The sequence below is a fragment of the Charadrius vociferus genome, unplaced genomic scaffold (assembly GCF_000708025.1).
Source record: "Charadrius vociferus isolate BGI_N301 unplaced genomic scaffold, ASM70802v2 scaffold255, whole genome shotgun sequence".
NCBI classification, from domain to species: Eukaryota; Metazoa; Chordata; class Aves; order Charadriiformes; family Charadriidae; genus Charadrius; species Charadrius vociferus.
Genome location: NW_009648785.1, coordinates 4,152,757 through 4,169,902, shown reverse-complemented (window position 1 = coordinate 4,169,902; position 17,146 = coordinate 4,152,757). Strand labels below are relative to the sequence as shown.

The 17,146-nt window shown below is 37.3% G+C and overlaps 1 protein-coding gene across 2 annotated transcripts in view; it reads right to left on the bottom strand.

The window, feature by feature from the left end:
- Positions 1-14,073, bottom strand: part of ZMYND11 (zinc finger, MYND-type containing 11) — a 62,343-nt gene extending 48,270 nt beyond the window's left edge. For both annotated transcript variants that reach the window (XM_009886777.1, XM_009886778.1), the window contains exon 1: positions 13,958-14,073. In XM_009886777.1, coding sequence (XP_009885079.1) covers positions 13,958-14,073 — 116 coding nt within the window. The remainder of the gene's footprint in view (positions 1-13,957) is intronic.
- Positions 14,074-17,146: the final 3,073 nt, after the last annotated feature.

Here is a 17,146-nt window from a genome sequence, read left to right as displayed (position 1 = left end):
GTCTGCAGGACACAGAAGCAACTGAACTGCTGCTCAGTATTACACTCTTTATAGGTCAGTATTTTCTCCATTTATAAACTAGCAGCATAAAACTCCTTGACATTAGCACAGAAGAATCCAGAAAAATTACAGTTTTTGTAATCAAATTCTAAGAGCCTACTAAAGCATGTTTTCAATTATTGCAACACCACTTGGAAAGCAAAGGGTAAGAACCTTTTGCATGTACGCTGTTCATTACCACCCTTAAACAAACCTCAGCATTGTCACACCATCAAATGTATACGTAAAGGGCTGACCTTCGGAAACAAGGTACCAGCAACAGAAGCAGGTAAATGCACATGTGCACATAGCTAATATATGTGTGCACCTGTATGACAGCAAAAGAAAAAATTCAAAGGACAATAGAGGATAATCATTAATAGATTTGTAGATTGTATGTGTCTGTGCATGCTCATCTGTATTTAGTACACAAAATACCAACCAGAAAAAATGTGAAAAACAACAATTTTAAACCTATATGGTACTGCAGATAAACAGTAGTCAGGTCTTTTCTAATTTAGCAGCAATAAAATACTGTTTTCTTCTGTTTATACACCTCATTCTTGTTACCCACACCAAAACTTTGACCATCTCTCAGACACCACAGGGACAGCCCTGGGGGTCACCACAGCTGAAGGTGAGGACTCCAGCAGTTCTCACAGGCCTCATGGCATCCAGGAGCCACACAGCCATCTGCTGCACCTGAGCCACTTTGCAATGACAGGGGAGGAATGATATGCACAGAAACATGGTACGTGCCCTTTCAGAATCTCTCACTTTCGCAACAAACTCCAGAAACTCCTATAACTCACAGACTCATGTCACTACTAAGTGACAACTGGATCTTGCCACCTCCCTTTGCTAAACAAAAGTGGACCACAGGAGTACACCTCTGAACTGCTTGTCTTCCCAATATACAGGAGACTTTTATAGATGCACCGAAGTCTGTCAGCATATGAGCAATTCACACCAAAAACTTCAAAAAAAATTTCCCATTTAGCCAGCGTTCAGCTTGTCTTTCTATTCAAAACCTACATATAATACACGCGCTTCATAACATACCTTAAAACTCAAGAAAAAGGTTTGTTTTGATCCAAGGGGTGTGGAGGAAGCAGATTCTAAAGCTGCCATCACCATGGGAGCAAAACAGATACAAAAGTAGCTGGCACTTGCAGGGGATCAGATGGTGAACTTTTCGCCTACAGCTGTCACACAGCTCACAACTCTTTTGCTTGGTGCTGTGCAAGACACAACATGAAGCCAAACCCTGTCCAAAAGAGCTTAATATACATGGCCACAAAATAATGCACATAAATAGCTAACTCTGCCCCCAAAGAGTCCTCTTGAAGGCCACTGAGGTCCACTGAGATGCAGTGAATGGTTTACATGGGCACAGATGTGTTGTGGCCTGAAAAACAAAGCTGGCCAAGTAAGGAAGGAAGCAAGGTTACTTAAGGTGGAAAGTTGACACAGATATTAAAAGAAAATATCTCAGTTTTCTAGACTCATAAAGAAATGCATTTTCAGCCACCTGAACTCATCAAAAGGAAAATACTGAAAAAATGCTACAGCAAGCATCTCTGTAAAAGACTGAAGTAAAATACATACAGGAAATAGCTGCCTTTTGTAAAATACAACGGTGTGACAAGTGTAGGTAGATGCTAATTTTAGTGGCCAACACCGTAATCTTGGTCTGATCAATTATCTCTGTCTATGCTGGATGCCTCCGCCCTCCACGATACGAAGGGAAGTAGCAGACTGCTGGCAGCAGCAGCAGACTATCTGCTAAGCAACTCATCCAGGCAGAAACAGAGGTCTTAAGATTTCCTTGTACGCATAGCCCATCTCACAATCGACATCTGATAAAATACAGCAGATCACATTAAAATCAACTGAAAGACTGCCATTAATTTTCAGTGTTACCTACAGGTATATAAAAATGTCCCAGATTCAGAGACAGACCTTAAGGAATAATACATAAAACAGAAGGAAAGCAGTCAAAAATCTATTCTGAGTTTTATATTGTGTTCCTACCTCTCATGAGAAACGATGCCTTTTGCTTTAGATTCAGGGTATAGCAGCAGTTTTATAGAAGGCCCAAGCACCTCTTTTAAGACTTTCTTTAATTTGCAAAGAATATGTCACTTGGTCATACTAAAAGTAAAAATGGAAGACACGGCTATGGTTTTATTTTTTTTTCTTAACAAATACAGCTACATAGCATAAGAACTTAAAATACCCAGGCTCAAATCTCAGGAATCCACTGGCTATCCTTGTGGAGAGCCAGGTGAAGATCTGTGCTCACAGTTGTATCTCAAGGTCTCAGCTCAGAAGCGTAGGCTGCCTGCTCCCACCAGATGTAGCTCTGTGGTACAAATCAACTTTCACACAACACAGGCTAAACATTATGGGTATTTCTATTTCAAAACAATATGTTTGAAATATAAATTCCCTGCTTGCCAGAAACTGAGAGCTGGTCTGAGAGCTGAAGACAATACAGACACAGAGAAAGCAGAACTCTTTACAGTGTGTTTGTAGCAGCATACTTTTATTTTCTAAGGTACTTTTTGATATGCTTACAGTTTCTGAAGTTTCAATTCTGGATTAAATTCATTAAGATAAAGACAACCAAAGCATAACATTCTTCCTCTGTATTTACACTTCACAGAGAGATGCATGTATATGAACAGGGTGCATTTGATTTCCACTGCACTCCACATACTAACAGTACACTGCATAGACCACATAGCCATCAACAGAGCTCTTGCCTGTGCAATGAAACACCGATTATATATGATCTACATTTTGTGCAGTCCAAAGTTCCAAGTGCAGGACACAGAGAAACTGAATTACAGAGAAATGATGAATTTTCTTTTCCCTCTGACATCGGTATCTGCAATATTCATTTTGAAGAGATATGCACTATCTAACTAAGAAAGGTTTTAAAATTTGTTTCATCTCTCCTTCATAGTCTAGAAATACAGCATTTGCATGAATATGGAATCTAATTTTGTGTAGTGTTTTTATAAAACAAAAAGAATGCATAAACTTGATAGTGAACTAGTGAGATGCAGCAGCTCAATGAAACTAAGATCTGCCCAATGTTTCTTCTGATGCTGCTAAAACACAGCTAAAGAGCAATCTTGTTTGTGTGTGATTTAGATATCCCAGGCACCATGTATTTTCTTATGTTAATCACCTGGGTCATTTCTGTCAAAACCAGGTAATTTTAACTCACGTAATTCCTTATTTCAGTCATTTAAATTCTCACTCATCCAACTTCACTATACACTTAAGATAGTGTAACCCACCAATACGACTACAAAAAATAAGCAATTAAGGTACTGAGCTATTCAATCCTTATCTACAAAAATCTCCCTTTCAGAACTACTACCATCTTCTTAAGGAGGAACTTACCTAAAAAAGGGCTCTACTTCCATTTTTCGAACCTAGAAAGTTCCATGAGATACTGCTGCTAATGTACATGTATGTGGACTGAGCACTACTGGCAAACAGGAGCACTAATCATCCCGTGGCATTTCATGCATATGTAAAATTGCTGGTGTATACACAGAGCCACTGTTCCATGCAGCACTTTTCTGTGGATGGTGGATGTACTGAAGAGACAAACAAGTAATACATGACTCAGAATACAACATCCTGGCTATTACCTTGCAAATGAAATATTTAGTCAGCTCACATTGAGTGTCTTAATTCACAACATGCTTAAAAAATATACATTCAAGTGCTGTCATGTTTCAGTTTTTCAGAGTTTTCTAATTTAATTTCCATTCTTATCTGGCTTAAAAGTAACAAAAACTTTTTTTTTTTTTTTTCAGTCAGAGTAATTTTAACTTGGCTGAGTTTCAAAATCACCCCACTGTCACACAAATGTTCACCTAATTACCAGCTAGGGAACAGCACAAGGGCTGGAAAAGCCATCAGGGCAGGGCTGCTGCTTTTGGTGATGATATTGTTTATATGAATGGGAATATGAGATTGCAGCCTAAAATAGATGGTATGAGTAGTGTTTGGAGATCAATCTCTCTCCACTGGTTACAGAAAAAGCTGTGATGAGCACTTCAGGCCAGATAACAACCTGTTAAATGGCCATGCCACTCTCATTTTTATCTTTTACTTCTAATAGAAAGCCACGATTACTTACAGCTGTCATGGTTTGGGAAACCAAACCTAAGACAGAAGTTTCACTTTCAAATATTATAAAGATGTTATGATTCAAGCAAAAATCAATACTGGTTGTGACATAAAAAGTAAATTGGTTTGCTTTTAGTAATTAGAAATAAAGATAGCCCATTATGTATTTTTCTGTGTAAACTTCCACAACTTACACAAATATTAACAGAAATATGACAATATTCATTAAAATGAAAATGCGGATAGGGATTTTCAAGTCAGTTACATTTCCCCCACTTCCCTTCTCAATATTTATACTGGTGTTCATAGTTTGCATGTATTATCTACGAAAAGTATTAAATATTGAATATTACAATTTTAATAGTAACAAACAGTAAGAAGAGTTTAAATGAGTTGGCACTCATTAGCAAACATCAAACAAGGAGTATGGCTGTTGTTAATAACAACGTGTTTGCGCTGTTAGTATGAATCATTTTATATACTAGTCATATTCATGCTCAGCCCAGAGATGACTTCACCTACTGAATCAATGAAGAACATTGACCTTTGAGATAAGAAAACTGCCTTACTAACAATACCACGTAAGATCATTCTTAAGAGAAGAATTATTAGATAAGAAAATTGATCAAGCTAAATTTGTTACAACATCTGAGCAGAATGAACTGTAGGAACTAGGTATGTATGTGTTAGTATTTCTGATCAAAGCAAATAAACCCAAAGTTTAGCCTCACCTCAAGCTCTAGTCCTCAACAAAATAGCCTTTTATGCTAAACCGCTACAGGTGTAACGGTTGCACAGATGGCTACAGCATCCTTTCCCTTCCATGCTGTCAGCATAAAGCAAGAAAAGAAGGCTGGAGGAATCTCTGTCAGTCCCATAGTGAAGAGTTTTCAACACTAGGCACTGAATTAGTCTTATGACAGCCAGCACTGAGAAGCAGACCAAGAAATTCAGCTAGCAATGTTTTTTATCACACGGCTGGACAGTGGCTCAGTACCAAGTCAAAGGAACAATTATCCCTAACAAATCACAAACAACACTGCTTAATATATCTGGACTTCTTTTTATGTATTCCTTTACTCAGTTTAATTACTGTGTTTAAATAGAATTGTTACACAAATTGAAGAAATTATCAAGGAAAAAGTTCAATGGGAAAAAGAATAATTATTAATATGTATTATAAACTTAAGATGACACTTTAAGGGAATCTACCAATTCAGAAATTTTAATTCTACTACTACTCACAGCAAATGCAGCTAGGTTCTTTACAGCCTTTTTCCAAGAAAAGTTTACAATTTTTTTTCTGACATACCTGCTTCCACCCTCCTTAGTCAAAAATGTTTAAAAGCAGCTCTTAAAATGGACCATTAATACCAGCAATATTAAAGTTACATAATATCCAAACCAGAAAATCATGATGAACTCGCAAACAAAATTAAGATTAAACACCACATAAACAAAGAGATAAAAGCTTTATGACAAATGTAGCTATCTACAGGTAACACAGGTGAAATTTAATGAACATAATATGCCATCGTGAACATTCCTTGTGCACTCAGTGACAATCCGTTATTCTTTCTTAAGGGTCTTTATAAGAGTGAGCGTTTGGCTTAGTTCCTCACTTCTCTTCAACATTTTTGTGAATATGGATATTAAAAATCCTTACTAGCTTGCTGAATATTACCTCACTGGTCAGCCTCATACAAGTTTACAAGCAAGATTGTGGTTTGGTTATGATGCAAAAGCTGGTGAGCTTCCCTGTATTTTCCTCCATATCTGCCATTCTCAGTGTTCTCTTTATTACTTTATAGCATATATCTGAACTTTTGAAAATATCCAAATTTTTCAATCTGAATACACCATTTAACCTCACTGCAAAGCCATCAGTATAAAAAATCAATGTATCAAGCAAGTCCACCACATTTTGGTGTCCATCATATTTCCATGCAATGTTTTGCTATGCTTGTAACTGATAGTTATGTACACATAATGAAGAGGTTTTATATATGACCAAAATAGTACTTTTACTAAAATTTTTGTTACTAGGGAGTCAAATGATCTGTTTTAGATTGCTTTTTGTTTTATTAATATAATGATTTTTAACCAAATCAATCCAAAAATTGCTGAAAAAGCACAGAGCTTTTTTTTTCCTCCCAGAATGATCTATGACTAAGGATTTACAAGCTTTAAAACTCTAGATTAGTTCATCTTTGTTTAACATAAAAATAGTGTTATGAATACAGGAAAAAAAACATTGGGTTGGGGCTAAAAGAAGCAACTGGTTTATCATGGGAAAGAGAGAAGGAAAGTGAAAGAAATGGAAAAAGAGATTGACTTAGTGGAGTCAGACAGAAAGAAGTACCTTGTCCTTGACTGTAACAGAAAACGCATAAAGAAGTATTAAAAACTAAGAGTTTTCTACCCTGTCATCACCTGGTGATGTGTTTCTGAGTTTGTCTTCTGCAATGCTTATAACTATAATTAAGCCAACCCAATAAAAACTGAATTCAGTTTTCTCAGAGCTGAACACTCAACAGACAGGCTGCCACTCAAAGCAGCCTGCTGAGGAAGCCGTATCATGCTGCTTACTGTAGGACCTTGTACTCCACAGTTTTGCTTACCCTTGCATCATTAGGAACTGCTATTACATTGCATGGCATGGAGAAAAACTTTTCCAATTGGTAAAATGTGAGCTTTCTTGAGCACCTCCTTCAATACTGACCTGTTCCACCACAGTATTTGCAACCAGGGTTTGATTAGCATGTACCAGATTCTGAAGAGTTGGTTTTAATAATACTCTTTGCTTCACATGGTCACATTTGAAACGTACATGAGGATGATGTAAAGATGTGGAAAAGGAGCCAGTAAGACTGGTTAAAAGCGAACTCAAGTGACCACTGCATTCTTCTGTGCAACAGGAGGATGTTTCACTTCAAATAATTCTTTTCAGATAAGCCTACTCTCCGATAACAAAAAGACAGGTATTTTAGGGAATGGCTTGACAAAGCATAAGCAACAAACAGAGCAGAAAAACATTTCTAAGCTTTCGTTTCATTCACAGAAATATCAGGTGCTACAATACTTCTGCTCATGTAAAGTTAAACAACAGGATTATCTAGTTATAAATCCAGAGTCATCTGCTCTCCTAATCATTCTTACAGCTTACTATTTTTGTTTATGCATGACTATTTAGTTGCAACATGCAAAATACTAGGAAGATTTAAATCTTCATCAAAGGTACTATAAATAGTGACAGATTTTTTCTAACAAGTTTCTGAGCTTCAAATAAGCAATACAGTAAGAATCTTGTTTTTTCTTTTTTTTTTCTTGCCACTGCATTGCATATTCTTATTTATAGACATATGTGATTATTCCCTACCCGTTCAAATTGCTCATTTTCTTATTTATACTCTCTTGTGATTATTCTCTACCTGTTCAAATTGCTCATTCTCATCTTTGCTTTAATCAGTGCTTCCAGAAATTGTCTTCTGTTAAAGCAGACGGCCTAAAAAGAGAAACTGCAGAAGAACTAAGGAAAAAAAAAAAAACAGATTTATGGATGGGAGAGGCCCTTAACTTTAACTATTCTCAGAGTCTGACTGGAGAAATTTCATGAGTGATATTTGGAGAAGAAATCCCCCTCCCAGAACTAGCTGTCAAACTGAGAGGGGCACATACTCAATCTACAACTGCTAGCGTCTCCACCTCAACTGTGGGACCAGAAAATCTCATCATTTTACAGTAATCTTTCATACTGAGTAATTCTTTTCTGGCATGCTATCCCATCAATGCTGATTAATGTCAGTCTGCACAAAGCTAACAAGGGATGGACAGAGTCTACTCCATATAGGAGTGGGATCTGCTCATCTCTCTTAGATGTTCTGACACAGCTGCACTTACATGAAATTAGAACATAACAAAAATGAGTCCACAGAACAAATACAGGAAAAATGGTTATTTAAGGACCCAGTACTGGACTATCCCATTTGAAAGCCAATTAAAAAAGATGAGAGCCTTTCTACCTATTTATGAAAAAAAAAAAAAAAAGACATTTTCTTGTATCACCAATGCTGTGTAACAGCTTTCTGACTGATGAAACTGAAGTTTCACTCTATTTGAAAATAACACAAACTCTCTGATTATAGCATATCAGTTTTATCTTAGCTAACGGTCTTTCCATCAGCTTCATCCCCCCAAAAGTTTGGATACCTCTACCCTGTAGACTATGGTCACTGTTGGTTTCATTCCCAACTAACTCATTCTCAGGCTCCATTCTGGAGAAAACAAACTTGTTCCTCCTGGGAAAAAGGCAAAGCGTGGCCAAGAGGTTAGGTTGCTCCTGGGAGAGAACATGGATGTAAACCATGCCAAGATTGGCTCCTACTGCCAAGGGCAGTTCAACACTGTTGCAGCATGCTATGTGTCCTCAGATGCCTTCACATCATGCCCAATGGCAAACTATCATGCCCCTAGCTTCAAGTTTCAATAGCATTGCTGTGGGCTGTATTATTTTTGGCGCTTAGAACTGAGGAACCACACACACATAGAAAACAAACAAAGAATATGTCAGGGCCAAAGAAACACTACATAAGCCAAAGGCAATGCGGTGTGGCCACAGCGTATCTGCTCCAGATGGTGTCATGGCATCCCCTGTCACAGTACACAAAGACAGTATAGACACAGCCTTCATAAGAGACAAGGAGAGAAGCCAATCAACTAAATAAATCATGAAACACATCAAAGGGAGAGAGAAAAAAAAATCAGGAAGGAAGTATGGAAGCAAAGAAATATGTTTTGGTTCTTCACATTAGTCTTCATGGAATCATTTAGAAACCAGAAAAATTATCTGTTTACAATGACAAAATCTCGGAAGTGGACAATAATAGTTCTAGAACACTGTATTTGCCTATTGGGTATTTTAATAACATTAACTTAGTAGATAATGAACTCTGAACTAATCATAAAGATCATGAAATGTTCATAAATTGCTACTGAGAAAACCCAATAGCTTCTGAGAAAAGGGGTAAATATTTAATTAATAGTTAATTGAATCTTAGAAGTCCAATTACCTACAAGGGAATTATAAAGAAAACACTGTAAAAGAAACTGGAAGACTGGAGTAGCGAAAGAAAGAACGTTAAAAACATGTCTGTACAGAAATACTTACCAATCTGGTATGAAACTGAAAGTCAATAATTTATCCTACTCATTTAAATATGCATGCCTTTTTTTCCAGTGTATTTTAAGGCAGTTTATTCCACAGAATCAATTTTTGAGGTTACCCCAAATCCAAAACAGATGGAAGATAATGACGAAAAACCAGAAAGTCAAAGCATAATTATAATTTTTAACACACTTTTAAAGATGAACAATTTGTCAAGCTGCGCTCTGACAGAGAATTCACAAGATACGGGAAGCCATTTCTCTGCTAGTGTTTACAGCATAACTAATACTTCAGTACTTTAAGGGGGCCTACAGGAAAGAGGGGGAAGGACTCTTCATCAGGGAGTGTAGCAATAGCATGAGGGGTAACGGTTTTAAACTGAAAGAGGGGAGATTTAGATTTGATATTAGGAAGAAATTCTTTACTTTGAGTGTGGTGAGACACTGGCACAAGTTGCCCAGAGAAGTTGTGGATGCCCCATCCCTGGAAGTGTTCAAGACCAGGTTGGGCTTTGAGTAACCTGGTCTAGTGGGAGGTGTCCCTGCCCATGTCAGGGGGTTGAAACAAGATGATCTTTAAGGTCCTTTCCAACCCAAACCATTCTGTGATTCTCATACCAATAATACTCATCTAAATAATTGACCTATTAGGGTCAAATTATCCCAACATCAAGCCTGGACAGATAAATAAGTCATATTTCTTGATAAATACGTCTTAGAAATATAATTTTGTTTTTAATTTGATATTTAGAAATGTTAGCTATTTCTAGTAGTTAGATTTTAAATTATTTTAATTCATTGACTTGAGATACACTATGACAACATAAGCTGGGGGAGAACATTTATTTTGCATACCTTTACAGAAATTTTACCACTACCTTCAAATGCACTTTACTGTTAAATAAAAATGTGCTGAAGCCTATGTACAAAGATAGGAACTTACGTATATTTTAAAGTTCTCTTCAAAAGGCAGTTTGCACTTTTAGTACTCGTTCCTTTAAATTCACTACACTGTTACTTCTTGTTAGTGTTGGTTTTCAGTCTTACATTTCGTCTTCAAGCTACTGAAGAATGCTTATCTCCAACCAATGGGAAGTACATTTCCAACTATAATGTACCCCCACACATAATCACTAAAATTGCAGAATCTCTTTCATATAATGATTTGTTGATATTTTTTTTTGAGACATCAAGTCTGTGCAGTGTGGTCTCTTCCCTACCAATGCTTTCTTTTAAGTATTCATATAATACTCCAATTAACAGTGTCATATTCTTGCCATTTTTCCACACACATTTTAATTCCTTCAAAAACAGACACCTTTCTTGTGTTTCTTAATGCATGTTTCTCTACAGGCAATGACTTTTCTAAAATAATTGCCAAAAGTTCAGTAAGCTTAGTAACTAATTTCTTAAATGCTCTAACTTGTGTATTCAAATTTTCCAACTGACTCTTTCCTCAATGTAAGACAGTTTTCACACCAGTTTCTAATCACGCATTTTTCTATTCTTGCTTTTTCCCCTCATCAATTTAAAAAGCAAAGCATACTTGACTTAGTCTACTTTTAATTAAAACTCTCTTTCCTTATAGGTTTTTCCTGACAATATTAGAAGTACCTTCAAGTGTTCTTGGCTCCTCCTACACTATCCTCCTACTCTTATGTTCTCTACCGAAAATGCATGGCTAGTTCTATAGATTTTTCTTGCATACTTTCCATTGCCGGTATCTTCTGGAAGCCTTTCTTCACCCTGTGTATTTTTTAACAATTACACATAGAGTGCACAGGTTACATTTTACATATTTTAATGTTTTATATAAATTTGTCTTTCTTACATATTGAGTTGAAAGAGTTCAACCCAATGAAACCCCTTTTTATATTACCAACATTTCCTCGCCGGTCACAGAAAGGAAATGCTCCTTGATATGTACAGTGGCTTCTACTCAGCACCAGAAGACTAAGAAAAGCAAGAAGTAAAAGAAATAAACAGGAATACATCAGGAAAGGGAGACAAACATGCTGAGCTGCTGGTTAGGAGAAAAGTCAACAGATAGATTTGCCTAAAAGTAGTAAACCATCTGATGAAGAGCAACAGAGATTCTTCTCTGAAGGTGTTTGGACTAACAGGTCACAAAATGTACAGGACGACTTGTCTCTAGCAACAAATGAACCCTCAAACTATAGCAAAAAGAAAATAAAATAAAAAATCAAATCATGAATCACCTTCAACTTGTGAAGTTCTCTGAAAGTACACATTTGTCATCCACTATATGACACAGTAGGATGACTGCCACTTACCTTAAACATGTATTTATAAAGAAAGATTATCTTGCTGTACTTCCGTATTCTTACTCAGGAATAAGGCATGCTTCCATAAATTTCATTGTCATTGTTACTGGCAAATACTTACAATGTGCAAAGCCACTCTTCAGTCAATCCCAAGAGGTATTAACACTTTTAAAAATGTTACTAATCGAAGTATCAGAATCCTCCCTTTAGCTTCAACTATGTATATATGGTCATAATTTTCACTTTTGACCACTGTTTGGTTCTGATCTTTCTTATTATTCGTACATTTGCCTATGTGCTCAGACAGTGATTTATCCTTTAAGGAACTGCAGTTGTACTTCACCAAATGATCTCTGAGCCTGGAAGAATACATCAGCTGCTCAGTTTTCATCAGAAGAGATATTCTAACGCCCTGCTAATTTCAGAATTTTATTTTTAATATTACGTAATATTTACTAAGTCATCTGTGTTTCTTCATCAATGACTAGTACTGTAAAGCAACTCCAAGGTCTTTATCTTTTCCTTGTCAAAAGTTATCTCCTTAAAAATATGATATAATAGAAACTAGATCACTGTTCATCACTGTTGTCACTGATGTGCATGTGGAACACTCACAATGTCCAAATACTTCTTAGATTATTCTTCACTGCTAACACCTCACACATCTTTCTCAAAGTACTGAGGATGCTTTCATCTCTGTTTAGTCACTTATTTTTTTTCTGATTAGAGATGAGTCATACAATCTGGATCTAGAATGTTTTCTAAAAAATCAAACTAATCTTCAGTTACCAAGAGCAGTACTTCTTTTTCTAGTATCTGTCTACTTGTTTTCTCAACCTTGTTTGTAATGATAGGATTTGTCTTACCTAACTTTACCCAGCTAAATGTTATTTGCACCATGTAAAATAGGCATTTCTCATGAGAGTGGGATGAATCCACAACTAGACGTGCCTGTCTCCCTTTATTACATATAGAAAGAGCATAAACAGTTAACAAACTCAGCTAACATATGACCTGGAGCAAGTAATTTGAAATGTTAAAGTGAAAAGTGTATAGCATTAGTTTAGCCACTTGTCTCCTTGGAGATATGATGAAAATATATGTGCTTTAAAGTGTTCTGAAACTTAAGTGAAATCTCAAAAATGGAATTCCCTAAAATACAATCTCCCTCTCAATCCCTCTTGGAACTCTCTATGTCTAGCAAGGTGCTTTTCGGTTTAATGGTGCATTTTTCTTTGTTGTAGGAGCCAGGTACACACTAATTCATTTGGGACATTATCGTTTTTCTTTCTCCTGTTTATTGTTCACTATGTTTGGAAAACCTGAACTGTTACACTTCTTCCATTTATGAAGCCAGTTTGACTGTCACTTCCACCCCAGAGCTTCCAAACTCTGTCAGTGGATCATGTTATAATGATTTTCACGTCGTTAGTCACCTGCACTGTTTATAACTCTCTGCTTTAGTGCTCTCTGGCCTCATTATCAGTTACATTGGTTCTGGCAACTGAAGAGTTGCCAACTGGTTACTTTCGCTCTTTTAAATTATTCATATTGATTACTTTGACAAATGTGACGTACACGTTGGCCTGGAAATGCAGACAAAGCAGAGAAAGGCACAAAACCTCCCTCAGTTTTTATTACAGTGGCTACTCCAAGGTATCTTAAAAGCTATTTTAGTATTGTAGACGTTTTTACACATTGCAAACTCCACATAACAAAGAATACATATTTCTCTGTGTATACAGCACCTAATACATTTTGAAGAATATTTTAATATTAATTTCATATTAAGCATAGGTGGTAATCATCTCATGTCTTCTTTAATAGCGTCCTATTCCCATCTCAGCAAATATGGCATCTTATTTGTTTAAGCAACCTAACACTTCAGGTTTAGCTTTGGCTTCTGGAAAGAGTTCTCCACTGGCCTATCACATTCCCATAAAGAATTTCATTATTTACAGATTTTATTGCCCTTTTCTCCTTAATTGTTATATCTACTTCTTGTATTTTGACCAAGCTACCGAGTACAGGTCTGACATACTAAACTCAGTTCAAGTACTATAAATATTGCATATTTCCTAAAGATGCTTATACAAAACAAATACAGGGTGAGTAAGATCTCGATTAAACCTCACTTCAGGATCTTTAGGTGCTCATTTCTATAAGGTTTTTTTTATAATTAGATAATTGGTAACACAGAAGTGCATGTAACTGTTTCACAGTCTCTCACAATGTTTACTGTCTCTGCTTCCCAGGGCTTTTAATAGCATCAACCTTCCCCCTCATCAAGACTTTTTTCGGAACAGATCACTTACTTTGTAATACGGTCAATGTTAGCAATTTGCTTCTGGTTCCGGATTATTTCTATAGCTGCCCAAAGATGCTGGATAGCCTTTGTATCTGCCTGTCGTCTCTTCGTTAAGCGTGCCATGACCTGTTTAATTGGTCAGCTGCAGCCAATAAATAAAAAAAAAAATACACCAAAAAGTTAATCACGAATTATGAAATGGATTACATGATGATCATATTGCAATAAAGATGATTACAAGGAAAATTTTGTTAACCTATAGCAAATCAATTTATATACAGCAGCATGTTTTCTTAGACTTAAAGAGTAGTAAAAACCAAAAATATGTAGTTTACAAGGAACCCTTTCACATCACGTGATCTATACAGAAAACAAAAGGCAAGCAGTAAAAACTATCAAATCAATAGCAAATGACTTAATTTATCAAACTGGTTATGAAAAGTCACTTAGTTCACATCTCAGTTCCCTAAAATTTCTTAAAAAGCAGAAACAACTCTAGCCTGAAGCTTCCACAGCCTCCTGCATTGCCCAATACCCTTAAAAAGGGCGGGTGATGCTTGACTACATCACACAGTTTAAGCATGAACTCTGACACAAAGAAAAAGCTGGACCCACAGTTTAGTATACAATATAGTTCTCAGAGAATTATTTTCATTATAATTTACAACTATTTAAAAAATCCATTCTATGTGCACAAACTAAAAGTATATTTTCATGGATGAGAAATATTTAAAAAAAATATTTTGGAGCAATTCCATTTCCTGTAACAAGCTAAAACCCAACAGGACCAAAGTGCTTCTGATGGCATTTACCCATCTAACCAACCCTGAATGGGAATATAATGAGCATCTGGCTTTGTTTACAAATTTTCCAAAAGCTCAAGGCAATGAGTACAGATAAGCCATAAATCGCCTACAGCTCTACTACAGGCACAGAATCCCTTTTTAAAAGCTTAACGATGCATTTTGATCACTAAATAACTTTCTTCCAGTGCCACCACTTTCTCAATGAAAAAAAATGACTGATTTATGACTGCTACCAAGGTCTATAATTTATTTTAGAGCTCTGTCCTCAAAATGAACTCTGTGGTATTCACATGGATACTTGTAACTGGTAGAATATTAACTTCAGTAACCCAAAATAATATAAAAAATGCAAAAACATTACACCATCTGTCCAATGTTAAAGATGGGAATTTAAGTATTAAAAGTGTCCCTCCTCTCAAAATCCCCAAAATTAAACAGATTTGAGCATTCCATCAGTTGCAGCAACGTAATTTTCAAGTTACAGGTACTTGTCAAAGAGGGCTGTCAAGTTTCAGATCCAATATTAGCCCAGCAATGCTCACTCACTTAATGTTATATAGCCCACTTAAAAAAAAAAAGAAAAGAAAACAAAAGTTGATGTGAAGTGATATGTGGACCTCCTGTTGCAATTTTATCTCATGTGTGAGGCACCTCTAGCTGCTGGAGATAGCAGAGAAGGGCAGAACAGAGCAGCACTTGCAGAGACACAGCGTGGTCACACATCGACCCCACATTTCTGCTTTAGAAATCTCTTCTCCCGGGGATTTAAAGCAAGGGCAACTGGATGGATCTCCCAGAAAAGAAAGGCCAAGAATACATTTTTTGAGGGGAGGATAAGAGGGAATATGACAGACATACAACTAAGAGTGACAGCCAGTAGATAGCATCGGCTAAGAATGATTCAGAGAAAGAAACCTTCTGCTGGGAATAGTTGGGAAAGACCGTGCATCCCTGTGAGCTCCTCTGCATTCATTTCACACAACATGAGGACATTACAAGTAAAAAACCCCTCCTAATTTGTAAAAGAAACATATGATTATTTGTAGAATATAATTCGTAAGGAAAACAGACCTGTAAAATACAAAGAAGGGTTAGACACTAACATGACAATCTTTGCAGCCCTATCTTAGCAAAAAACTCCTTTCCTAATGCAGAATTGACTACAAGTGATGTCATTCTTTTTATTCTAGGTCTCTACAAAGTATTTGCTTGAAAAGCTGTTAGCTGATATAGCAGCTGACAGACTGGACATGGAGCCTCTTACACGGTATCACGTCCACATATAAGGATCAAGGAGGAAACAGTCAACCTTCTCGACCCTAGTAACAGTGTGAAACAACAGAACAGTTCTCAGTTTACTGTTTCAGAATAAATGAAGTGGGTCCTGTTATCCCAACTACTTCAAAAATAACCGTTATTTTTGGCAGCCTGGCATATGGCTGCCCGCATGAAAGCTGCACTCGGTGCGCCTGGCAGAGGGGGAAAGCGGTGGCTTTCTCTCACACTCCTGTGACACCTGGGCCCGAGGGCCCCAGCACAGGGCAGGGCCCCGGGAAACCCATCTGCTACCTCAGCATGGCCCCACATCCCAGGCTGACCTTTGGGGTTAAGGAATTCCCTCGTTTCTCCAGGGAGGGAGAAGAAGTCCACCTCCGAGACAGGGAGAGGGAGAGTGAAGGGTGGCTGTAATTACGGGTTCCTGAAGCCGTGTGGTTGCAGAGCTGCACCTAAGATGGCCGCCGGCAGGCAGAGGAAGGCCTCTCTCTGCAAAGGCCCTAAGGGCTCCCCCTTTCCTTTGGAGTGCACTTCTGGAATGAAACTTCTGACCACCCCTTTGCCCCATCCTTATGACACTTAGTGGGCTCAGAGCATGCAAACGCTATGCTCTGTGCCATGGTACAGGCATGCCCCTCCCAGGCCCCAGCCACCACGGGGAGATGCCTCCATGGGAACAGTTTGGGCCTGGTCTGAAGAAAACCCCCCAAAAAAGCAGCTGGTGCGGATGCCTGCCCAAACTGCTCCCTCCTGACTGGCTCCCTGCTCCCATCACTGCTCCCAGGGGCACAGCCATGCTCTTCCCCCTGTTCGTCTGGAAATAAACGCAGTAAGAATTCTTACGCATGGGACACAGCAATCACACGTGGTCTGTTCTGTTCCCCCTTTTTTTGTTTTTCTGTAAGATACAATAATTTTAGCAGGTGTTCTGCCTTCAAATAATACACGTTTCATTTTTATATCTTTTTTATCTTTTATAACTTTTTTTTTCCATTTTGGTATCTTTCCTTTTTGGTTATTTAAGGGCACTTTTGTTAAACTCAAGAGTTGACACTCCACTATTGAAACAGCAGTTCTTACACACCACGCTTCCAAAAACCTAAAAATAGGGCTTT